The following is a 24149-nucleotide window of genomic DNA, read 5'->3' as shown; positions in this document are numbered from 1 at the left end:
TGGAACGAGAGTTCGCGAGCCTGTATCTGCAAGTGGATCGCCGGGCCTCTTCGTCTGATCTGGACGAGGCCTTCCGCATGATCCAACGGATCGAGGCTCTGCTGCCACGTCCGGAGCCGCCTGCGGCACACTCCCAGACGTACGCGTATGGTGCGTACCCGGCGTACTCAGCGTACTCGGCGTATGGCTCCGGCGTACGGTCTTGAGTTTGCGGCTCCGACGCCCTTGGCGACGTCTGTGACTGGCCCTCGCTTCGAGGAGCTGGGTCAAGGTGGGTCTGCGAGTCAGCAACCCCCTGCGGATCAAAGTACCGCTTAAGACGTCCAACATAGAACGTCGGGTGCGTCGTCATTGACTTTGGCAGGTCGATGGTGTACGACGCACCATGTCTGGCCAGGACTGCAAATGGTCCGATGAAGCGGTGCTTCAGCTTGTTGCTGCCGACAGAGCTGACAGTGCCAAGAGGTAGGTTCCTCGTGTCTAGCAACACTAAGTCCCCCACTTTAAATACACTTAAGGTTCCTCTTCCATGTTTGTCGGAGTACTCCTTTTGTTTATCTTGGGCTGCTGTCATGGCATCGCGGACCCTGCTGACAACGCTCAGCTTGGTATCCATAAAGGATTCCACTTGTTTTCGCAGCAAAACTGGTCTCACATCCGAGACCTGGGAGGAAAGGGCTTTCCGAGCCTCTCCCCCACTTAGAATAGAGAAACAAGTATCTCCTCGAAGAGTGAGAGGCACTCTGGGGTGACGGAAGCCGTTCAAGTAGAACGGCGTGAGCCCCGTGGACGTGTGCACCGCGTTGTTGAGCGCAAACTCAACAACTGGAAGCTGCGTCGACCACGTACGTGGTGCTGCCGCGCACACACTGCGCAGAGTGTCGTCGAGCACTCGATTGACGCGCTCTGTCTGGCCGTCTGTCTGCGGATGGTCCGCAGTGGACATCTGCAGACGAGTTCCCAGTAAAGGGAACAGCGTTTTCCAAAACGCAGCCGTGAACCGCGGGTCTCGGTCCGAGACAATCGTCTCCGGGAGACCGTGCTAGCGGAACACGCCATCAACGAACAACCTTGCGGTTTGTTCGTCCGTAACAGTGACGGGAACCGGAGCAAGATGGTACATCTTGCTCAGCCGACACACGAACACCAAAATTCCGATGTTGCCGTGTCCGTCGGCGGGAAGCCCAAAGATGAATTCAAGACTCATCGACTTCCAACAGTCAGCCGGTACGGGCAGGCTTTGTAGTGGAGCCGAGGGGTACCCTGCGGGTTTGACCCGCTGACATGTTTCACATGTCTTAACGTATCGGGCGACCCACTTGTACATGTGGGTCCTCCAGAAGGCCTGAGAGACCGACAGAAAGGTCTTCTCGCGGCCCAAGTGGCCGCTGGAGGGCGCGTCGTGCGCCTCAGCGAGGATATCGAACTTCATATCCTCGTCGTTGGGTACGACCACCCGTGGAGGTTCACTGGGCTTCACCCGGTAATAGAGGAGGCCATCCTTCAACTCATATCGGTGGAGCCATGAGCGCTGTCGCGACGAGAGCCAGTCGGACTTCGCGCTCGGTCCTGCCATAAGGAACTTGACGATAGGCGCGACGGCCTCATCGTCCCGAGACGCCATGCGTATCCGATCATATAGATCCGTTGTCACCCGTGTGATGTGGGCCAACTCATAGTCAGGACGCCGAGAGAGGGCGTTCGCAAGCACGTTGAGCTTGCCCGGCTTGTATTCGACGCGGAAGTTGTACTCCGCGAAGAAGAACAGCCACCTCGCCATCCTGTGGGAGAGGTGAGGCGAGTTAGTCGCCGTCCTCAAGGATGCGTGGTCTGTGTAGATCACGAAGGGCCGAGAGCCCAGAAGGTGAGCACGAAACTTCACAAGGGCATATTGCATTGCCAGGAGCTCCTTGTCGTGGACAGGGTAGTTCCGCTCGGCGGCTTTGAGCTGCCTGGACTGGAACGAGATGACTCGTTCGTGTCCAGCCGTGTCGGCCTGCAGCAATGCACATCCGATGGCGTAATCGGAGGCATCGCCGACGACGCTAAACGGCTTCGTCTCATCCGGCAGGGCCAGGACAGGGACCGCTTGGAGACCGGCCTTGATGCTGTCAAAAGCATCCTGGTGCTCTTGCTCCCAGCGCCAGTCGACGTCCTTCTGAAGGAGGCCCGACAAGGGCTTAGTGAAGCCCGCGTACCCTGCACTGTACTTGTGAAGGTAGTTTGCCAAGCCCAACCACTTTCGAAGACCCTTCTGGGATCGGGGCGTGGGCCATGCTGCTATGGCCTTGACCTTGTCTGGGTCAGCCCGAACGCCCACGTTGCTTACGAAGCAACCGAGAACTGTAATATCTGGTGACGCCAAAACGCACTTGTCGATGTTAGCGTAGAGCTTGTTTGTTCGCATTACGTCCAACACTCGACGGAGGTGCTCCAGATGTACCTCCATGACCGTCTTGCCTCCCTCGGCACGGCTATGGACGAATATGTCGTCGAAGTACGTCTGTACGAAGGTACGCAAAGGGCGGAACAATTGCGTCACCAGGTGATTGAACGTCGCCGGGTCGTTAGACAGGCCCTGCGGCATGACGAGCCACTCCCAAAGCATGCCGCTTGGAGTGCTCACCGCGGTGAGCGGGATGTCATTCTCTCGCATCAGGATCTGGTAGTATCCGTCTACCAAATCCAGCGCACTGTACAGTACGCTCCCGGCCATGTTGTTTAACAACACATCCTTTCGTGAGATTGGTGTTTGGGCCGGCACCGTCGCGTTGTTTCCGCTTGTTACAAGCATGAACTGGCGCCACTTTTCGTTCGGCTTCCGAACGCAGAAAGTCGGCGTCGGGTGCGGGGATTTCGACTCCCGCATCATGCCTGCCTTCGCTTTCGCGGCGAAGAAGGCAACAATGTCCTCGCACTGTTCGCGCGGGAGAGGCCATTGCCTCGTGACACAATACTTTGTGCCAGGCACGAGATCAATCTCATGCCGTACTCCTTGATCCGGTGGAAGTTGGGTCGGTGGGTGTTTGTTCACCACGTCCGCATACTCCGTCATCAAAGGATACACCGGATCATTGGGGTTCTTAAGGATCTCAGAACCGAAGCGCGCCTGACGCTGCTTGTCTAGGTCTTCCAGGACGTTCTCGTCCAAGACAGAGGAAGAGGTCAGCTCCTCCCGAGTGGCCTCAGGTCTCATGAACACCATCTCAGCAATCTCTCCAGCCTTGAGGCTGACCAGGAAAGACTCAACCGTCATTTCCTCGAGGTTCAGTATCTCTGCAACCTCTGGCAACGGTTCCAAGTGGACATCAGATGCCTTGACGGGTAAACCGGTCTCACCATCGAAGATGTGATAACACTCTTCCGCCGGCCTTGTTGGAGGAGCCCGGACCCTGGACTCCGAGTCACTTGAAGCGGTGTCGTTCTGAACGAGGTTCGGATCCGACTTGGGGCGGCGGCGGCGTCGTTGACGACGGCCACCGTGACGTGGGGCCTTGCTGCCCACGTCTGGGGATGTCGGCGCTGCTACATCCGAGGCACTCGTAGCCTCGTGTGGTACTATGGTACCTACACAGGAAGCGTGTTCGACGCCTTCCTCTTCAGTTAAGGTCTAGGCGACCGCGTGTGGCACTGTGTTACCCACACAGTAAGCGTATCCGACGTCTTCCTCTTCAGCTAAGGTCTGGGCGACCGTGTGTGGAGCTCTGTTACCCACTCTGAACAATCTGTTCTCGGTGTTCGTGACAGCTGCAGCTGTCTGCGGAACTAAGTTACCCGCTTGTGGACCTAAGTTACCCACTTGATCAGCGCCCCCTCTGGGCGCTGCCACCATCAAAACATCCTCGGAGTCGTCATATACGTCGACGACTCCCAAGCATCTGCCGGATGCTTTGGTACCCTGGCAGCCCTTGCGGGAGCCCCGGATCCTGACAGAGGTGGGAACATGACTCACCAATGCTCAGTCGGACTGTGCAGGGCGGCTGGCACCGATTGCCTTGCCTCGCCAGTCGATCCAGGGCTCGTGCTTCTCAAGCCAGGGCATGCCCAGGATCATATCATATGGATCCATATCGAGAACAGTGAGCTGTTCGAGGCTGTCCTTGACGGCCAGATCGACTTGGACATTGGGGGCAGTGACGACCTTCCCGTCGGCCAGTCGCACTGACACCGTCCCATTGCCCTTGCTTTCTCTCAAAGCATCGGACAACTTGTTGCTATTACGAGCAGCTGTCTGGCGGCGTGCGAAATTATTCGACGCCCCAGAATCGATCAAGATTCTAAAGGGATGATCGTATCCCGTACACGACCGTGTACTACGAGCAGCCCGCCGCTGCTCTTCGCCGATTCGAGAGTGCGAAGACTCTCAGGGGCTAAGTCCCCGTGGTACGCGCCACCCGCGCACCCATCACGAAGACTTAGTTCTTCCCCAGTAGGGCGCCCCGCCCCTACTGGTTTCCGGCGTTCCCCTGTCCCTGGGATCCTGGCTTGTGCCAGCGACCCTTGAGGACGGGCTTGGGGAAAGACCGTCTGCGGAGTCTTTCCGCGGGACAGTCGCGCTTGAAGTGGCCCATCTTCCCGCAGCCGGAGCAGCGGATGTCACGCTGTTCGGCGGATCCGAGTTCCATGGGGACTGGTCCGTTAGAGCTCGTTCGACCGGGGGTCGACATGGAACTCCCAGGCCACGCTGAGGCCGGCGTACGCGCCTGGCGATGGCTGTACTCTTCCTGAAGAGCCACTTGAATCGCCTCTTCAAGGGTGTTTGACTGCACCCGGAACAGCTGGGTGCGTGTGGGGCCCACTCGAAGGCCGTCCATGAACACAGTCATCTTGATATGTTCGTTGAGTGGGTTTTCCACTAGGGACGCCGTGAGCTCCCGTATCTCTTGGACGTACTCGTGCAGCTCACGCCTCCCGTGCTTGCACGAGAGGAAGCGCGAGCGCTGGAGGTACTCGTAGTTTGCCGGGAGGAACGCGGCTCGGAGCTGCTCACACAGCTGAGCCCAGGATGTGAAACATCGAAGGGATGTTGCTTCCCGTGTGTACACCTAACTCTTAGCACGGCCGCTAAGGTTGGAGAGTGCAAAAGCAACACGAAGTTGCTCGGTCGAGACCAGAGCCGCGTCCATCGCGAGCTCTACTTCTCGGACCCAGAAGTGAAGGTTCTCGCCTTCCTTCCCTTCATACGGCTTAACCTTCAGCCGTATTGGCTTCGGGTGAAGCGGATTTGCTTCCACCGCCGGAGCCTGCAAGTTCTTTCGCACATGCGCGATGAAGCCCTACTCGTACGCGTCAAACGCATTGACGCGCTCGGGCTGCTCGGCCGGTGTTGACACCACCAGGCTCTGCAGTGCCTCCATCCCGAAGATGCCTGCCATCTTCCGAACCGACTCGAACTGTGAGTCGTTCATATGGGAGAAGTCGTTCCTGTCCATGGCAACGAACTTCGGAGAGGTTCATGTAGCCTACCCGCGGTGGCGTGGATTGACTACGAGTGCTACCAAGTGTGACGGGGTCACACAGCACCTTGCGCTAGAGGAATTTAGCTTCCAAGAGTATAGAAACTCTCAGTGAACGGTAGTTCACAGGTTCCCTCTTTATTCAAAAGAGAGCGAAGTGACCTAATTAAGGTAGAATGTAAACTGAGTATATTTATAGGTAGATAAAGCTTGGGTTTAATACAAACTACGAGTCACCATAGAAAGCAATGTCACTAACCAATGGTTGGCTTTGGACGACCTTAGTACTTTGTACCAAATATCCCGAAGTATGACGTGTCACACTTCATGTAACCAGGGTACACTTAGGGCTACGTACCCCCGTTACATAAGCGGTACACTTTCTGAACCTCGTATGTCTTGCACAGCTCAGCCCACATGACGGTACCATTCTTCTGGTCCATCAACTGCTGGGCTAGTGTGGTCTTCAGCGACCCCATGATCAGCATCTTGATCTTGGCTTGCTTCTTTGTGTGCTCATCCTTCTCATCTTGACTCCACTGGTCGTCTTCCTCGACCTTGCTAGTCGAGATCTGCATGAGCAAATCTCTCGGGAACGCCACAGTCATGACTTTCTTGTAGAAAGGCCAGTTCTCTCCGTCCCATTGTACCGAGTTGCCGGACAAGTTGATGTGAAATTCCATGTTCTTCTTGCCCTCGCGTCTGTCATCGTCTGAGTCGCTCGAGGACGGCATCTTACCGCTGTAGTGCTGTTTGCGCAGGTAGTCGCTTGAGTTCGGGCTCGTAACCCTATTGGAGTTAGATCGAACGCACTCACAAACAACTTGTTTAGTTAACGGAAACGTTCGGACTGAAGGCAAGTCCGCCGAGTGCGGAATAGGGATGGTTTTGGACTACTTTTAAAATATCCAAAACACTTCCAGAAAACGTCCAATGTTCCGTTCAAAATTCAAAAGCATGAAAAACTAACAGAAAGAATATTCTCAACTTGAGGCGCAGAGTTTTAGACACTTTTGGACTTCCGAGCGGACATCAGCAGGACCAGAGCTGCATCAACGGCCACCAAGAGCTGCCATAAGAATCACAGCGGCCGCTGAGGGCTACCGCAAGGACTCCGAGGCTGTTGAAGGACACTGATGGCCGCCCCCAGCTGCAGTAAGAACGACGGCGGCAGCCCTGATTCTGCTGGAAGGGCCACGACTACCGTCCAGAGCTTCTGGAAGAATGAAGACCCCGACTGGAGTTGGTGAAAGGGCGACTACGACCGCCCTGCTGGAAGGATGGCGGCCGCCTCCCAGAGCTGCTGTAAGGAGAACAACGGCTTCCAGAGCTGATGGATAGACAAGATGACCGCCCAAAACTGCTGTAAGGCCATTCAGAGCTGCCGTAGGAACAAAAGCTGTCACGACGATGATAAAGGCATGTAAGTCGTGGCTTACTTACTACTTGTATCATTATTATACTGCTAGTTGCACTGGAGTTAGCAAAAACCAAGCAGGAGATACACTCAATGCGAAAGACGAATTGTTGTTTTTCTTTATGCTACTTTGCAGTATTAGTTTATTGGCAATATCGACGCTGGCGGAAAACGATAGGATTGCCGCCGGCAAAACAATCAGCACCGTTCGTGATTACGTGTGAAGTCGAGAGTCTCGACTCGAGACGATGTCTTTTGAAGGGAGGTGGTGCTGGTACAGTTTTTCGTAACTAAGGAGGTGAAAGGAATTGTATTCAAGTTAAAGTTTCGTGATCGTTATCGATGCTTTCAGGGCACGATTGATGTCGAGCAAGGTCGATTTCACTACTTCGAATTGTACCGTAGTTGATGTAAATGTATGCCAGCATTTCAACCTTTTCGACTGAGAGTCTGTTCCTGCGCTTGGTGTGAATATGATCAAAGATGCTCCAAGCTCTCTCGCTTGCTGCCGATGATGTCGGTATCGCAAATACAATCGCAGCTACCTGATTCAGAAGGGAGTAGTTCTTTGCATTCTTTGCTCCCCAGTAATCCCGCGGGCATGCTTCAGAATACTTTCGTCGTAAATCTTCACCGCCCCTCCGTTTCATGCATTTAAACTTGATAATCTCAGCAGTTAACTCTGCCACATTGGCAGGGGTTATCAGACCGCACCTGATTGCCAAATTGCAAACTTGTTCGTCAACATTTTCGTCATCATCACCAACGAAGTCGTCGAGGTTGGTTGCTGGATCTAGCAAGAAAGCAACGGCCATCGCATTTGTGTGGACGTATTTCCACCGTTTTTGAATCTTCCCGCGGAAAAAGGTTTGGAGTTCATCAAGTGGAACTGACGTAATAATTGTATACTCGCCATCATCACGGAAATCTGGATTCGATGTAGCCCCAATTTCGTGTTGATTCTCAGTATGGAAAGTAGAAGATAGAATTTCAACCGCGTCACTGAGCACCCCGATCCCAGCACCGTCCTGGTCATGGCCTTCCTGTTCCAAGTCGCTTTCTGCTGGCTCTGGTTGCGGCTGCTCTCCTTCAGGCGACGTCACACCGTATGCTGTGTGATACCGCAGCCACTGAAACCACTGATAGACTCCTGAAATAAATCCACTGTCCGCTTCCAGCGCGCGCAGGGCCTCTATAATGGGGTCAAACATGCGCACAATAGTTCTTAAACTGCTCCAGAAGCCATCGTCACGAACCAATCCAATAACGTAGCGTAGTTTTTTTTTCGATTTGATGGGGTTCCACGATAGCGGTCTCTAAACGTCTCGTAACTGGGGCTCAAAAAAGGTTTTTCCAGGATCTCCTGACTATTTAGCACATTCCGCATGCATGCGTGGACAGAGTACCAACGTGTTGGTACAGGCAACACTAGAATCCTGGCCCTCATTCCAGCCTCTCGAACCCCTTGTTGCAGACGCTTGAACTCATCAAATAGAGCAAGATGGTCCCTTATGAAGCGAGTGATAGTCACGGCTCTTGACACAACAGCTTTAACGGCGGTAAAGCGAGAAACGTCCTGCATCAGTAAATTTAAAATGTGTGCCGCACAACCACCACTGATAACGTTTTGCCTGGTCTGGACCTGCCCTGACGCACTTCGCATGTTACTAGCATTATCCGTGACGACGCCAACCACTTGAGCAGTCGTCTCCTGCTCGATATCAGCAATAACTTTGTCGATTTCGTCAGCAAAGTACCTGGCCGTGTGCTGTTTTGATCTCGTGGACCATGACGACCAGAACATGGAAGGCATCCCTGGGGCAACCACCATGAAGTTTATAATGCTGGAGCCGTTCGTATCCGTCCAACCATCCGTAACGAGTGACACGTAGGTATGTGCGTTGATCAGGTCAATAACTTTCGAGCGAATTTCATCTCGTACTTGTTTCAACAGCACCATACTCAACTTGTGACGCGAATGTAACTTCACTGACGGTGCTACCAAAGCAATAAAGTCGCGAAATACTTGAGCTTCAAGTAGCATAAATGGTAGAGCACACACAAAAAACCCGTGCAAGTGCCATTTCGAACGTGTCTTGATCAATCTCCCTTTTCGCCGACTCTGCAGTCGGTTGTGACGGTGTCACCGCTGGTACAGAAGATGGTGTTGGTCGTAGGGAGATCTGCACATCTCTTGGAACATTAGAACACTCTTTGGCCTTCACCTGGTGGTTCAACAAGTTGCCACTCGGCTTACCGTTCTTCTTCAGAACGCCGCAATAGTTATACCGCCCGTGTTTCTTCCCATTCTCACGTTCGATAGTGTAGTGTTTCCAGATGTCGTCCCGCGGGCGTCCTGTCTTCAAAGGAGACGCTCGTGGTCGTCGTGACGACCCTGGAGTACGGGGTGAGCGCCCTGACGTTCGGAGAGTACGCGGGGAACGGAGTGTAAGGGGAGATCGAACAGGCGTTGAAGTGCGGGGGGATCGAGATGAAGCTACAGCTCGTGGTAAGTTCGGCGGGGTTGGGGTAGGGGGGAATTGCACTGAGGGCGAGGAGTTGGGGGAGGCGAGAACATCACTCTACGTGAGCTTGCTGGTGACCTTGGGCGGCCTTCGAGAGGTCGTAGAGGTGATGAATCCCTCTGGTAGGGGCTGTAACGAAGCGTTCTCTGTCGTGACGAGCCTGGAGGCGATGGAACCCTGCCGGAAACGGAGCGTTGGCTGCTTGGGTACACCCCAGGTGATGCTACCGGGAGCGGCAATCTCTCCAATTGAGGTGGCGAGTTCGCAGCTTTTTCGGTTGTAGTCATGGGCGCGAAAAGTTTTCCTTACTAGTAACTGTGCCTTTGAGATCTCGACTTTGGGAAATCCTCACTGGCTTTCAAACTTTTGGATACTTCTAAAGTGCTTAAAACATTCTGGAGCATTTTAAACGTTTTTTACCTTTACAAATCTGAAACCATCTCTAGTGCGGGAATCCGTGCATTTCCTACCATCACTCTGCTAGCTAAGTTCCAAAAGAAGTCTCCAACTTCTCAGATCGTCTCAAAAGACGTTGCGGTTTCTAACACTTCGAAGAAAAAGAAGAATTATCCCTGCAAGCTCGGACACACTCCAACCGTATGATTATTTTTCAAACGCTAAGTTCTTTCGTAAATGAGATCGCTAGTAGCAGGATACGCTTCGTTGTCTTATCCAGGCCATCCGACTGCCACCAGCGTCTCCAGGTCCCTTTCGTGCTGATCTTTCCATACCTGAAACTGTAGTGCTACTTGCTGCAACATTTGCGCCTTAATTTTGCCGAGGTAGCTCACCTCTGCCTTCTTCTCCTGAAGCTGCTCGAACGTGGTGCGATACCGTTTCTTCGCGTCCTGCACTTGTAGCAGCGGCATGATTTTACCCTCTGTCGCTTCCACCTCTTTCTGCTGATCAGGTGTTGGGCGGTCTCGCAGCTTGTGTAGTTCCAGTGTGTACCCGTCGATCTCCCTGCAAGTAAACCGCTTGAGTCAGCACCTAATCCGAGAAATAGACTCGTAAACTAGTCCCAAACCACGTACATTTTTACGCGGTTGACTGCAAGAACAAGCGTTGCAAACTGGGCCCTCGCCTCGCGGAGGTTAGTCTTGGCCTGTTCCAGGTCGCGCAGAGCCTCCGCACCGGGATTGGCGCCTCCCATGGACTTAAAACGTTCGAAGAGCTCTTTGTCGCTCTCGTCGAGGGTAGGGGCTGATGCCTCGCGCTGCTGCTGCTGCCAATGCTCTAATTCTTGCTGTTCGCTCCATGGCATTTGATTTCCTCTGTGAAGTGGTGGTAGGATTGTTGCGGTTGGCTCCGTTCTGTTGATATTGTTGGCGCTTTTACTAAGCTCAGACGACGGACTGAGATCTGGCGGCGTGTGACCTCGAAGGGCTCGAATCTGCGTCACCATTTTGCTCTCGGTTTTTCTCGCCAGATTTATTGATGACTCGACCGATGCTTTCTGTTCCAGGCAAACTGAACGAAAACTTTGCAACAGTTGATGGACTTGTCGAGCGCTCTGCACTGGTGGGACCTGCTCAGCATCTGTCAAGAACTCGGTTATCTGTTGACGCCTCAATTCCTCGGCATGATAACTGTTTCCCTTGCTGCTGTGGCCGGCCCGCGTCTGCCCAGCAATTGCATCGTACAGGACAAGCTCCTCACGCAACCGTCGAATCTCGTCGCGATACGCAGCTCTCTCCTCGTTTGCCAGTTTATACCCAGCGCCGCAGGTTGCAACGTTGATAATCGCTTGAGTTTTGACACGACGCATTCTAGCTGCGAATCGCAGTGTCGCCAGACTTTGGTCGGCGTGTGCCGGCGCTGGCCATACGCATGCTACCAAGAAAGTGTGGCAGTTGCCACCCAGTGAATCCTTGAGTAAGTTGGTCAGTGGTGATTGTCGAAACGGCACGTGCGCTCGGTTTTTGCTCCCTAGCGCAAGCACAACCTGCTCTAGGAATGATAGCGACCGGTTGATATAGCAGGCCTCGTTGGCCCTTGTGGAACCTGCCTCCGTCAACGTCTTTTTCATCCGCTCTGACCCTGCTAGGTCTACCAAGTGCAGTTTGCTGTATACCACATCGTCTTCAATTATTTCTCGCATTCCATCTTCTTCCATCAGTTCAGAAGACATGACGCTACGTTTCCGCTCTAGGTACAACGTGAAAATGCAGTGCGAACGTGTTGACGCATCATTGAGCGCATGTTCAGCCACTGCGCGGTTGGTTTCGCCTTGAAAAACTAGGTCCAGTGCCTGTTCCTCGCTGGACACGAGAGACTTCGTGAGTCCCCGCACAAACGTTTGTCCGCGTGCGTTCTGCAGAATTGTGAGATCGTTCGAGGCTTGGCTCGTACCATGATTGCCAATACCTGGCGCAAGTAGATCTATGAGGCGGTCATTGTAAATCTCGAGGTATGACATGCGCAGTGCATACGAGTGGTCAGCGTCCTGTTGAGTGCGCTGAAATACACGTGATAATGATCGAGCAATGAGCCCGCGATCCTCGAAGCGACGACGTGGGCCTCCTCCCGACATAGTGAACGTCTTCCCAGCTCCGGTCTGGCCGTATGCTAGAACGCAGCCATTGTAGCCGTTCAACGCCCCATCAACGACGTCGGAGCCCACCAGCCGAAAAACACCAGCTTGATCAATCCCTGGCGAGAGCACTTGGTCGAAACGGAAGCTCGTCCCACCACCCAAGGTGAACATATTGACGGTCTAACGATATGAAGCAGCATCATAAGCGTATAAAGTCAAACGAGTTTGTGCACAAACTACCTGCTGTTGCTCATCGATCACCACTGCTTCACTGATAGCGATTGTCTCGTTGGAGTTAGTAGTATCAAAATCTTTGCTAGTGGTTGGCCGAACCCGGACGCACACTTTGACACGTTTCTGCATTCCTCGCCTCTCACTGACCGTGTCGATCGAGCGCAGACGCCGACAGCATTAGGTCTCAATCGTTAGCGACGCTTCGAAACGGTCGGTACTGGAAACGATGAATGTGCATGGCGAAACGCACCTCTGTCCTATTAGTTTTTCTAAACTGTAGTTTTATCCTGTCAAATCACTTGCGCTTGATGGCGGCGCTTAGATCCAATTCGTCTTCATCTGAGCTCGACGCCACCTTCTTCTTTCTTCCTTTCTTGGCTGAAGTCTTTTTCAATGGCGTTGAGCTCGGCTTTGCCTTTGCAGGGTTTGAGACCGCGCCAAACTCACTCTGAAGCTCACCGCCCTCCTCTTCACTATCGCTGTCACTGCCCATCACACGCTTTTTCTTCACAAGCTGGACACGCTTTGGCTGCTCCTGTTTGCTACTGTGGATCAAATCACGCACTGTTTCGCTGTTTGCCAGTTGTCGGAATTCATTCCGAGCTTCGTCGGTCATCGCAAGACCAGCAGCAGTTGCCTTAGGCTCTTCCTCTGTGAGATCAGCTGCAGTCTCGAGCGATTCTAGCAATTCCGCCATAGACGTCACCTGCTGTGCAGTTTCCTCGTTTGTTGGGTCGTCGCGCAGTGCGATCGGTGCATGCAACGTCGAGAAGTCTGTCATCGCGCCCAAATCAACGTGCTCGACGGTACTCTTAGCAGTTGCTTCGTCAAGAGCTGATGAAATGTCAGCGAATGCGCGACCACGAAGCAGCGATCGGCGGCGTTGTACAGCCTCCTTGTCCGCTTTCTCTTCCTCCTCCTTGAGGAATGTAGTCAGCTCAACAACGCGCGCTGCTGCCACATTTGCGCATCGCAGTACAGTCGCCTGAGATATAGCTGTCCCGCCAATCTTGTGCACAGCGCAAAGCTCGCGGAACGAGTTAAAGGTAAAACTCATGCGTGCGTCCGTAATGCGCTCCTCTCTGTCCGTCGGGTCCATGAAGATGATGGGTTCGCCATCCTCGTCAGTATCGACACCATCATCGTTGTCACTAGAGCACTGCATCCTACCAGCTGCCTGCAGGAAGCAGAATGAGATGGAAATTGGAATGTGGTGAAGACTCAGCGGGACTGCAGAGTGTTCGTCGACGCTGTAAACGGTGACCCCTCCATTTCCAGTCGTACCCTCCTTCACTGCTACTTCTGGCCGGCGGTAGTGCATGAGAGAAGCAATGGCAGCCAGTGAGGCAGCATCCACGATATTTCCGCCGTGGTCCACCACGTGAACGTGACACGTGATCGCCCAAACCTTCTCACCTGCCACCACAGCCAACGCTTCCGTGTCCAGGGCACGACTCTCACGTAAACCACGCTCCACAAGTCGCGCCAGCTCTGCTGCTGCAACTGACGAAGCAGCGCCTCGACTTGCAGATGCAGATGCCTCAAAACTGGGTGACGCCATTGGCGACAGCTCCACGGCAAAGTGAAGGAAACCTTCAGTCGGCCGGTCCGGGAAAGGCGGCACAATCTCACCATGCACGTTTCCAATTACACTGCAGAATCAGCAACGATATCAAGTCAGTTCATGAAAAATATAGTGCACGGTTAGTGAGGTTCACGGCATACCGAGTGCGACCCAGTTGCACTTCAGCTTGGCTCTCGCTCTCACTGCGGCGGAACTGCACGCGGATTTTGCGCTGCTGCAGCAGATCGCGTCCGTCGGCGCGCAAGTGCGGTGATACGCGCAGACAGTTTGCCAGGAACTGGCGCTCATTTTCACTGAGGAAGTCGTGGTCGTCCCGCAGTGCCATTGTCGGGTTTCAATATGCTGTGGTGGATGTCCCTGGCTGAAAAATGTGGGCGCTGATTGGTTGAATTTCTCATTAAAGTTTAAAATCGATGGATGGATATCGGCAGACACTGCTGGGGCGCTCGCTGGCTGACGCGCTACAAGATATGGAGAAGGAACGCAGTGAAGACAATGGCAGTGCGAACACTGACCGTCTACAGGCGGATGGAGATCTGTTGTTCTCGCTTTTCGACAAGGCCATGCAGCTGAATTTTCTAGATGAACACTGCAAAGGCCAAGAGTGGTCAGGCAGGACGTTCACGCACGATTCTTTGGAATTGACAGGGCAAGTCACGGCATTCAACCGGTTCATGGACGACTGGAGTGTGCTGGTGCAAATGAGATCGCAGGATGTTCAGCTGAGTCATAGCGCTGCTGATCTCGACTTCCCAAACCGAAGCCACGAGAACGAGACTGAGCAAGCAATGATGATGCGGCTGAAACTACGCAAGAAACTTTAATGTCGAAAGTCGATACATCGAGTGGTGTGGGCAGGCACCACTATTTAATTGAATAACGTGCACCTAGATTGCTGGTTCATCATGCACAGCGCAACTACTACATGTAATACATGTGCGTGTATTAGTACACATTAGTACACTCCGCGCCAAATTAGATCACGCCCAATTCGGTGGCTGTGGCTCACTCCACCCAAGCAAATTATGTACCACCCAAACTATACTACTAGCACCATAAACCTCTCTTTTTGCATCTTTGGACAATTAATAACACTGAATAGAGTTTGACAGCACTCAAAGTGTGTGTACTGACACTGAAATCCTTAATTATTATAGCCATTCATTTAGCACCCAATCAAAACTCATCAGTAGCACTGTTTTAACCAATACCACACTAGCAAAGAGACAAATGTGTTGGCTCACTTTTAAAGACTCCACGCAGCTACACCCCCCTCTCCACCATCGAACCATGCCTCGCGCCTTACCCTGGACGGAACTTGCTGTCGGCCTGAACCAGGAAGACATCGATCTACTTCTGGGGTCATTTAAAAGCTACAAAATTGTAAAGAGCGACCATGTTCCATGCACTGTCTGCACCAACGCTGCGCCCCACAACATGAGAAAGCGCCTGTTACGCTGCGCGTGCAACGAGTGTATGGCTGCAATGCCGTACGCTGGATGCGAGTGGCGCGGAAAGCTGCTGAAGTGCGAGCAAGAAGATCTCCTTGATCTCTTCAAGGTAGGCTCGCACGTAAGTACTCGCCGGTCGCCTCGGCCACCCCGCATTACGCGAGCAATGCAGAGTTTTGCCCATGAAATGGCGGATCAAGGGCTTAAGCCAGCGCGGATCCGTACCGGATTAATGCGAAAGTTTAAGCTTGGCCCCGATACGTTGCCGCCTCTAAAGGTCGTGCAACGTTTCGTCTATAACTACCTTGCTAAAACCGTTGGTGCCAACGACTACCTCGACGACGTGAGACGTATGGTTCGCGAAACAGCCTTCACAGGCCAGGAGCAAGATTTCGATGCATTTTCATTTACGTGGAGAACGGAATAAGAGGAAAGACCGTACGCTGAGTAGGGAGCTGATGCAAACCCGTTTTTGGTGGGGGTGTCATCGAAGAAGCTACTGCGCCAGGCAGATCGAGATCCTGCGACGTTCGTCCTGCACATGGATGCAACGTTCAAATTGAACCACGTTGACTACCCTGTGTTTGTCGTAGGCATCACAGACTGTTGTCGAAAGTTTCATCTCATGGCAATAATTGTGTCTTCGCAAAGGAAAGAAATACATCTTTTTGAGGCGCTAATGGCCCTTCGGAAGGTCTACTCTCAAGTGACCGGTAAACAACTAGCTGTGCGATTTGCGATGGGCGACGCGGACGACGCTCAATACAATGCCGTCGCTCGTGTACTCGGAGCTGATAGCGAAGTTAAAGTACTCATCTGCTTTTACCATGTAGCTGCAAAAGTTCATGAGAAGACGAGGAAGCTCCACCATTCTCTCTACCCTGTAGTGGCTAGAGGTGTTCATGACCTGCACTTTGCCGCCAGTGAGTTGGAGTATGAAGAAGTCAAGACACGAATGTTGAACGACTGGGCGCTGATTCCGGGTCTTGAGAGCTTCACGGAATATTCAAGCGCCAATGGTTGACGGGTCGATTTTGGAGGTGGCAGGTTGACCATACTCCTCCAGCATTTGCTGTGACGAATAACCCTGTTGAAACGTTCAATGCGTCCCTCAAACGCGATTACACGCTGCGTGTAAGGATGAAAATGGGCTCTCTGCTCCGTCAGCTAATGGCAAGCTGCACTCACGAAAGCACCACTTCAAGAACATTTGGTGTGGACCCAGTCCCACGTGTCACCCTTGTTCGGCGCGCCAGTGCAATGAGAAAAGCCGGAATGCTTTTGGAGCCGCAATGTCTCCGCAACTCTATTGCATATTTGCTAAGCAATGCCGATAAAGGTGGAAGCGCTACAGCCCAGGTTGTCCGGGTTATCTCTCGCCAAGTACCCCGTGTCTTCGACCCCGAGGCAAAGCGTTCCTGCGAGGCGCTACCAGTCACGGCTCAGCTCGGTGAGCAGACAGCCAGAATGGAGATTGAAGGAATGCCTGACGGTGGCTGGCCTGTAAATACTGTGTCTTGGACGTGTCCGTGTCGTTACTGGCAGAAGTTTGCGGCATGCATCCACACGTTGATGGCAAAGCACGTCTGTGGCGTTCACGCAATGGACAAGCGAGAGAGACTCGTATACCGTGGGCCACACAAACGTCAAGGTGTCTACGGTGGTAGACTTCCTGGGCGCCCTTGTCTCAATCCCCCAGCGCTGCAGATAGAATAAGATACAGCATTGGTTAATACATTTGTTAAGATCAATAAAACCGCATAATTGCTTTCCAGCATACCTTTGATTAATAGAGATGGGTTCCGTGAACAACACAGACGACGCGTTGGGAGGCCACCCCCGCAATAGGACGGCGAGCACCAGCAGCACGGACGACGAGCTCCAGCGGCACACACCAGCAACATACACGATGAGTGCCAACAGCACACGCCGGGTCGACGAGCACCAGGACAACGAGCACCACTAGCAGGACGACGAGCACCAGCAGCACACACGACGAGCACCAGCAGCCGGACGACAACAACAAGCACCACGACGCCAAGCACCAGTAGCGCACAGCGTCAGCGACGAGCAGCACGGACAGCACAGCGAGCACCAACAGCACACAGCGGAGGCGAGAGCAGCAGGACGACGAGCACCAACAGCACGGACAACAAGAACCAGCACCACGGACGACAAGCACCAACAGCACATAGCGTCAGCGACGAGTAGCACGGACAGCGAGCACCAGCAATAGGACAACGAGCACCGGCAGCATACGGCGGAGGCGAGAGCAGAGGACAACGAGCACCAGCAGCACGGACGACCGGGGGAGGGGGAGAGAGATGTGGAGGCGGGTACGAAGAGATTTAGAGAATGCTGGCCCTTCATATCTGTTAGAATTTTCGTTAGCATATTTGAAAGGACTGCACGATTTGTGGACAGCCCGACGTGTTGTATGAAAGCCTGCCCTGCTCTTACCTGGGTGCCCTGAGGATGATTTGGGTGTTGCATGTCTCTTTTGTGAGTGTTTGTAGGATTTCCTCCTCACTCAACCCCATACAATGTTGATACGTTTATGTACACTAGACATGATCATTACGATACATAGTACTTGAGTTCAGTAAGCTAAGGCGTGTGTGATTAATGTGTCGCAGTGCCAAAATCAATTGTTTGTATTGGAGCCCTGGTGTAAACTGCAAAATCCCAATCGTTAGCACGTACTTCTCCGGTCCATTAACAATGAGGTTTTTCTTTGAAAAACCTCGCATGTTTGATTGGTCAATGTCCCCTCTGAGATGGGTACGATTGGTTAAAATGAGCTCGTATAAGGATTTGTATGCACGCGGATTGAGAGTATTTGACACGAAAATGGATTGAATTGCTTTTAGTGATATACCACTAGATTAAGCTTCATTTGCGCTTTTTCTAGTATATTTTAAAGTTTAATTCTGATTATTTTTGACGTCAAAGCGAAAAAAAACTCCACCCCTCCATAAAGTGATAGTTCAAATGGTCAGATATTGGCAAAATTGGCGGGAAATTTGTTCATTAAAAAATCGTGCTGATGCTACGTAAGTAGGGCTTTCAAACTAGCTCAAACACGGTTCCGTTGGAGCTGTACGACCGAAGTTATCGCCGATTTAAAGAACTGTTAATTCTTTTTCGGACCAGACATATTCTGTGCGATAATAGGAACAACATATCTAAGTAACGCCCAAACTCTAAAAATTGAGTGAGCTACAGCCACCGACATGGGTGCGTGATCTAATGTGGCGCGGAGTGTACATGTACTTCATTAATAGGAAGAATATCATACGAACGCAGATCTTCGTGCGGTGTAATTTTGTTTAATTGTTAGAGGTAGTCATTAAGTGGTACAGAAGTAAGTGCTAAGTAGCGGCAACTAGCTGGTTTGGGAGCCTCACGTCAAGGGGGCCAAAGTCCACTCGCAACTTTAGCTGGAAAGGAAGGTGAGTGCGCGTGTGGATGAGGTGTTAAACGGCAGGTACACAGTCCGGATCGGGTGCCTTTGCCTACGACGTGCTTTGCGCGTGGCAATCGCATACTACCTATATGCTGTGGAGTTTGGGCTAAAATTCTACCCTTACTGTCTCTTTGGGCTAATTTATTTTGCTATTGCCCGTTGCCAACTGCCAGCATGCTGTCCTCGACGATTAAGAACTCGGTGCGCAAGGCCGCGGTGGCCCCTACGCTTACGCGTGGTATGGCTGCGGCCGCTTCGTCCACGAAGGAGGTGGAAGAAATTGGTGGCTTTGGCCAGATGGCGCAGCCGAAGCTGCAGCTCTTTGGCCTGCACGCCCGCTACGCCAACGCCCTATACAGTGTGGCTGCCAAGCAGAATCAGCTCGAGTCCGTGGAGAAGGAGCTCTTGACCATTGAGGAGACAATTACCAAAGAGCCCAACTTTGCTTCGTTCCTGCACGACCCCACGATTGCCCGTGCCTCGAAGAAGGAGGATATTGCCAAGGTCATGGAGAAGGCTAAGTTCTCCAAGCCCGTGGCTGGACTCTTCGAGGTGCTCGCCGACAACGGCCGTCTTCCGGACGCTGCTGGCGTTATCGCTGCCTACAAGAAGCTCATGGGTGCCTACCGCGGTGAGGTGCAAGCCAAGGTCACGTCGGCTGACCCTTTGACCAAGGCCCAGCTGGACCAGGTGAAGAAGGCTCTCGGTGCTCGTGTGGAGAAGAACGAGAAGCTGCTGTTGGAAACGGTCGTGGACCCGGAGATTTTGGGCGGCCTCAAGGTGCAGATCGGCAACTACTTCATTGACCTGTCGCTCGCCACCAAGATCGACAAGATTAACACATTGCTTGCCAACTCGAGCCAGCAGTAAGCTAGTTTTTCGACAAGCAGGGTCACGAGTGAAGTGGTGTAGCTATTCGTGGGTCGTAGTGCGGCGTCTTGCCAGATATCATACTTTCCCGCGTGTCTGTAGCATCGTATTTTTACTCGCGCTCATGACGAGAAGCGGCAGAGCTAGTACGGCTTACTAAATGAAGAACTTACAACGGGAACGAATGCTTTCGGTTCGTTGCCGGTTGGTGCTGATCTTGGCTTTCGAGCAGTGAGACACGTTGTATCAGGAAAATGAAGTGAACGCGACTTGTTTCTTGCGAATTACTACTGTAGTAAAAACATCCTTACCTAGCATGCACACCGTGAAAGGCCAAGGGTACGTCCGGTAAAATACTTTCTTTCTCCAACTCCTTGCTCTGGTCCAACCGCTTTGCTCGCCGTTCTAAAAGTGTGCAACTAAGCTAATAGCCCTGCTTACGAGTTAGCAACAGCCGCCTTTTGATGACTTGTTTCCTGTGGTGTTGGTGTGACTCAAAATCACGGGGCTTTGGCCTCCATAACCGTACGAACCGGCACCCGCCGCACTGCCCGCTCTGGACCCGTCACGTCCTCGTCTTCGCTGCTCCTGATCGTGCTTCTTAAGCAGCTGCACCGCCAGACTCTCAAACAGCGACTGCACTCCTTCGCCCGTCTTGGCGCTCGTACGAAACACCAGCGCACCGATCTCATCAGCAAACTGTTGGGCTTTGGCAAAGTCGAAGTTGGACGTCACGTCACTCTTGTTGCCCACCACAGCTAAAACTATGTCATCACCCACATGATGCTGCAGATCTGTACTCAATCAAGTTAAAAGAAATAAAGTGTCAGTCTGAGGGTCTATACTACCGCGCAGACCTGACGCACCTTGGAGCCACTCCTTAATCTTTTCAAAGCTGGCCTCACTCTGGAGGTCAAAAACTAGTATAGCCGCCTTAGCGTTGCGATAGTACATAGGCGCCATGGAGCGGAAGCGCTCCTGGCCAGCTGTATCCCATATCTGAAGCGTCAGTTTCCTCCGAGTACCCGAGTCATCTCCAACGATCACGCGCTTCTGCAAAAATGAGGCCCCAATCGTGGCTGAAGTGGGCGTGGAGAAGCTCCCGTGGCAGTAGCGCATGGTGATGGAAGTCTTACCCACGTCTGTGGGGCCGATGATCACCAGCTTGCGGTCTAGCCCGACATCCTCCATCGCGGCTGACCCAGAAGAACGCAACCTGAGTACAGTACCTATTCGAAGACAGTAATATGTGGTCCACGTCACAAAGATAGTTACACGTTGGGGGGATACTTCGATTATTTTCGCAAAGTGTCCTTGGTTGCCTACTTCGCAATAGTGACATTTTCATAGTTAAGACATCAGAACAGTCAATTTGGTAATCGAGGCACCCACATTTTCAGCTAATCATTCATTGACTAAATTTATTCCAATGAGGATCCTCTCTGAACTGGAGCAGTTTCCCAACCATTCCATCCATATTTGGTTGGACTTATTCAAGATTTTTTCCCATACAAACTTTTTTTTAAACGCATTTTCTTAAAATATCCTTAGGTTTCCGACGGTACTGGGCAGTAGGTGGTTTCACTACAGATATAAAGGCGCGGAGAGGCAAGGATGTCGATTGCATCCTTGACCCCTACCAGAAGAAAGAGGGCCCGGACGACAGCGATAAACTCCTTTACGACGATAAACTCCTTCACGACATTCCTTACCGCAGAAGACATGACACTTACGTCCGCTCACCGACTCATCGATGCGGATAAGACTGGTAAGGTGCTACGTGCTGTGCTGGGCAAATATGCATATTCTTTAGCGAAGTCCACCGACAAGGTATGATAAAAAAAGTCTCTAGCATACTACGATAATGTCAAGAATTGGCTAGCTGATACGTATCCACTACAAGGGTATCTAGTGAAACCTCAGCTGCAAAATATTATATACGGACTCAGTAAGTACTGCGGCAACCGCAAGGGGGGGGGCATGTACTCGAACGACGGCAGTGTTGCGGAGAATTGGAGTATCGAGCGTGATGGATGGCAGCTAGACAGTGTCAATAAATCCTTGGGCTACATACTTGGCACGCCTCAAGCTGATCAGCAAGAGGCTCGAGTTTTGAGCGGCTGGAATCCCAAAGATACTGCGAGGCTTTCTTCTTTAGCTGCGCTTGGCGATCCTGTCCTTGCACAAGTCGCAAAAGCTGATGTTCTCAAACACTGGCGCTCAACAACCAGGACTTAATTTGGCGGCGATGATGTCGCCGATGTCGTTGCCGCCTCAATCTTCATGCACTATCCCAACATGCTGCGGCTCTGTGCGACTAGCGCGTACGTTACCAGGATGAGAGAGCTCATGGAAGAGCGAGGCGTCGAAGGGTCAGAGCTGCCGGCTTGGGACCAGTCATTACGCAAGGCGTTCATGCCCCGCCCCCAAGACGCGGCTTTTGCTGGTAACGCAGAGGACCACACGTCCGCGATGACGGATCTCGTCAAGCGGCAAACGGAGTTGATAGATACATTGATCCTACAGGACAAACGGCTTGACGAACGGATGTTAGCTGTTGAGGGCCAGTTACGTACGCTTTCGACGACTGAAACGCAGGATCTAACTTCTAGCAGCGTAACGCTTAGTAGAAGCCGATATGGTGAAGTGCTTTTTCAGAAATAAGAGACAGGATCTGACAAGGAGTCATTATCACGGATTAGTGACAGCACCCGGTGGTAAGGGGGGGGGGTCTAAATTGCCCGACATGGATCCACGCTGCTCGAAGTGAATTGGGCCAATGTAAAGCGGCATCCTAAATGGGTCGACGATGGATCCGGCATGGATAACATACGGGAAGGCAGGATCCACCAAGTGGAGACTCGGATCCACCCTCACCCGATTATACCTAGGGTATATGGGATATACCATGTGCGGTGGATCAAGTGTGGATCCTATGGAGGAAAGACGGTAGGTGTCATCTGGAGGTGGATCTGGTATCAACGGCAAACGAGAAGGCAAGATACACCGCTATATCTCTCAGGTCCCACGTTGCCAAGACCAGATCCAAGGGATTGAGTATCCCACACCGAGTGACCTGGATCCAGGATATGGGAATCTCAAACTTTCGTGGTGTGCTGGAGATCAGTCGTAAGACGATGTTGGAAGATTGGAGAGCTCAGATCCATGATGAGTGTACACTTGCAGTAAGGTGAATCAAAGTGACCTGGATCCAGAATAGTGTACCCATAATATGGCGACCTCATTATGAGTACGCCATGGATCCGGTGGACCCGATGCTAATACAGCTGGGGTGATGGACCAAGAAGAAAAAGGGCAAGTAGCCGAGCCTGGTAGGGGGTTTAGCAGGTAAGAGATATAGAAGGTAGAATTTGAGGCAGGTGATTGGCTTAACCCTATTGCTGCCGGAAATTTACACACACACTTGGATTTTGTATGGTAAGTTGTAAAACTGCTGGGCTTTACTCCGCACCCGCAGCATATTATATCATATTGCTTGGGTTTACCAAAAATTATTGCAATTATTGTAGTAAAACCAAGCAATATGCTTGGTTTTCCGCAAACCACATGATTCGTTCAAAAAAAAATCCTCACAATTTGGTTGGATAAAAAGTGTAAAACCAAGCATATTGCAGGGTTTTAGTGGCAACGGCAGCAATAGGGCTAGCTATGAATCAGACCTCAATTTGCAAAGTATCACGCAAGTGCCTTCCCGCCCTCAAGAATCGGAGCTACATTGGCCGTACGAGCTCGGTGAAGGTTGGGAATTGCGAATCTAGTATTGGTAGTGATAACTGGATAATACATTGGCCAGATCCTACAACCTCGTGAGCTTTTCATTACACGTGCAGATCCGAAGGGCTAACCGGATTTACTACTTGGCCGGGTATACCTAAGAGGCTCTCAGCTCTTAAGATCCCTCCACAAGAGGCGGCACGTACGACGCAAAGGAAAACAAAGGCAAGGGAACACACCCGCAAGGCAACCCTACGGCCAGATTCCAGATCTAGGCCCTGGATCCACCAAGATCGAATATTCGTTTTGGATCCAGAAACAACTACTACGACGCAGAGTGAAGATCTTACCACTACTGCTCCACCCCATGAATCAGACCTCAATTTGCAAAGTATCACGCAAGTGCCTTCCCGCCCTCAAGAATCGGAGCTACATTGGCCGTACGAGCTCGGTGAAGGTTGGGAATTGCGAATCTAGTGTTGGTAGTGATAACTGGATAATACATTGGCCAAATCCTACAACCTCGTGAGCGTTTCTTTACACGTGCAGATCTGAAGGGCTAACTGGATTTACTACTTGGCCGGGTATACCTAAGAGGCTCTCAGCTCTTAAGATCCCTCCACAAGAGGCGGTACGTACGACGCAAAGGAAAACAAAGGCAAGAGAACACACCCGCAAGGCAACCCTACGGCCAGATTCCAGATCTAGGCCCTGGATCCACCAAGATCGAATATTCGTTTGGGATCCAGAAACAACTACGGACGCAGAGTGAAGATCTTACCACTACTGCTCCACCCCATTCCCACGTCTCGCCAAGACACTCAAACTTCACCACTTGAACTCTTCGGAAGTTACCGAGAGAGCAAGATCCCGC

The 24149-nt window shown here is 52.1% G+C and overlaps 5 protein-coding genes across 5 annotated transcripts; 2 read left to right on the top strand and 3 right to left on the bottom strand.

Moving 5' to 3' along the window:
* Positions 1–10066: 10066 nt before the first annotated feature.
* Positions 10067–12105, bottom strand: PITG_15530 (kinesin-like protein KIF9; the record flags this gene model as incomplete). The annotated part of the gene is made up of 2 exons (XM_002897639.1): positions 10067–10361; positions 10433–12105. The coding sequence occupies 2 exons, from the start codon at positions 12103–12105 to the stop codon at positions 10067–10069; spliced, it is 1968 nt and encodes a 655-aa protein (XP_002897685.1).
* A 120-nt stretch (positions 12106–12225) lies between these two features.
* Positions 12226–14078, bottom strand: PITG_15529 (exosome complex exonuclease RRP45-like protein; the record flags this gene model as incomplete). Its single annotated transcript, XM_002897638.1, has 2 exons — positions 12226–13820; positions 13894–14078. The coding sequence occupies 2 exons, from the start codon at positions 14076–14078 to the stop codon at positions 12464–12466; spliced, it is 1542 nt and encodes a 513-aa protein (XP_002897684.1).
* Positions 14079–14335: 257 nt separating this feature from the next.
* PITG_15528 (uncharacterized protein) lies at positions 14336–14577 on the top strand (the record flags this gene model as incomplete). Its single annotated transcript, XM_002897637.1, has 2 exons — positions 14336–14360; positions 14402–14577. The coding sequence occupies 2 exons, from the start codon at positions 14336–14338 to the stop codon at positions 14575–14577; spliced, it is 201 nt and encodes a 66-aa protein (XP_002897683.1).
* A 4267-nt stretch (positions 14578–18844) lies between these two features.
* PITG_15526 (ATP synthase subunit O, putative) lies at positions 18845–19540 on the top strand (the record flags this gene model as incomplete). Its single annotated transcript, XM_002897636.1, has 1 exon — positions 18845–19540. The coding sequence occupies one exon, from the start codon at positions 18845–18847 to the stop codon at positions 19538–19540; it is 696 nt and encodes a 231-aa protein (XP_002897682.1).
* A 444-nt stretch (positions 19541–19984) lies between these two features.
* On the bottom strand, positions 19985–20731 carry PITG_15525 (Rab21/Rab5 family GTPase, putative; the record flags this gene model as incomplete). The annotated part of the gene is made up of 2 exons (XM_002897635.1): positions 19985–20334; positions 20407–20731. The coding sequence occupies 2 exons, from the start codon at positions 20729–20731 to the stop codon at positions 19985–19987; spliced, it is 675 nt and encodes a 224-aa protein (XP_002897681.1).
* Between the last annotated feature and the right edge of the window lie 3418 nt (positions 20732–24149).

Source organism: Phytophthora infestans, genomic scaffold (genome assembly GCF_000142945.1).
Source record: "Phytophthora infestans T30-4 supercont1.42 genomic scaffold, whole genome shotgun sequence".
Classification (NCBI taxonomy): Eukaryota; Oomycota; class Peronosporomycetes; order Peronosporales; family Peronosporaceae; genus Phytophthora; species Phytophthora infestans.
Note: the sequence above shows the minus strand (reverse complement) of the source record. Positions and strands in the feature narration are given on the sequence as shown.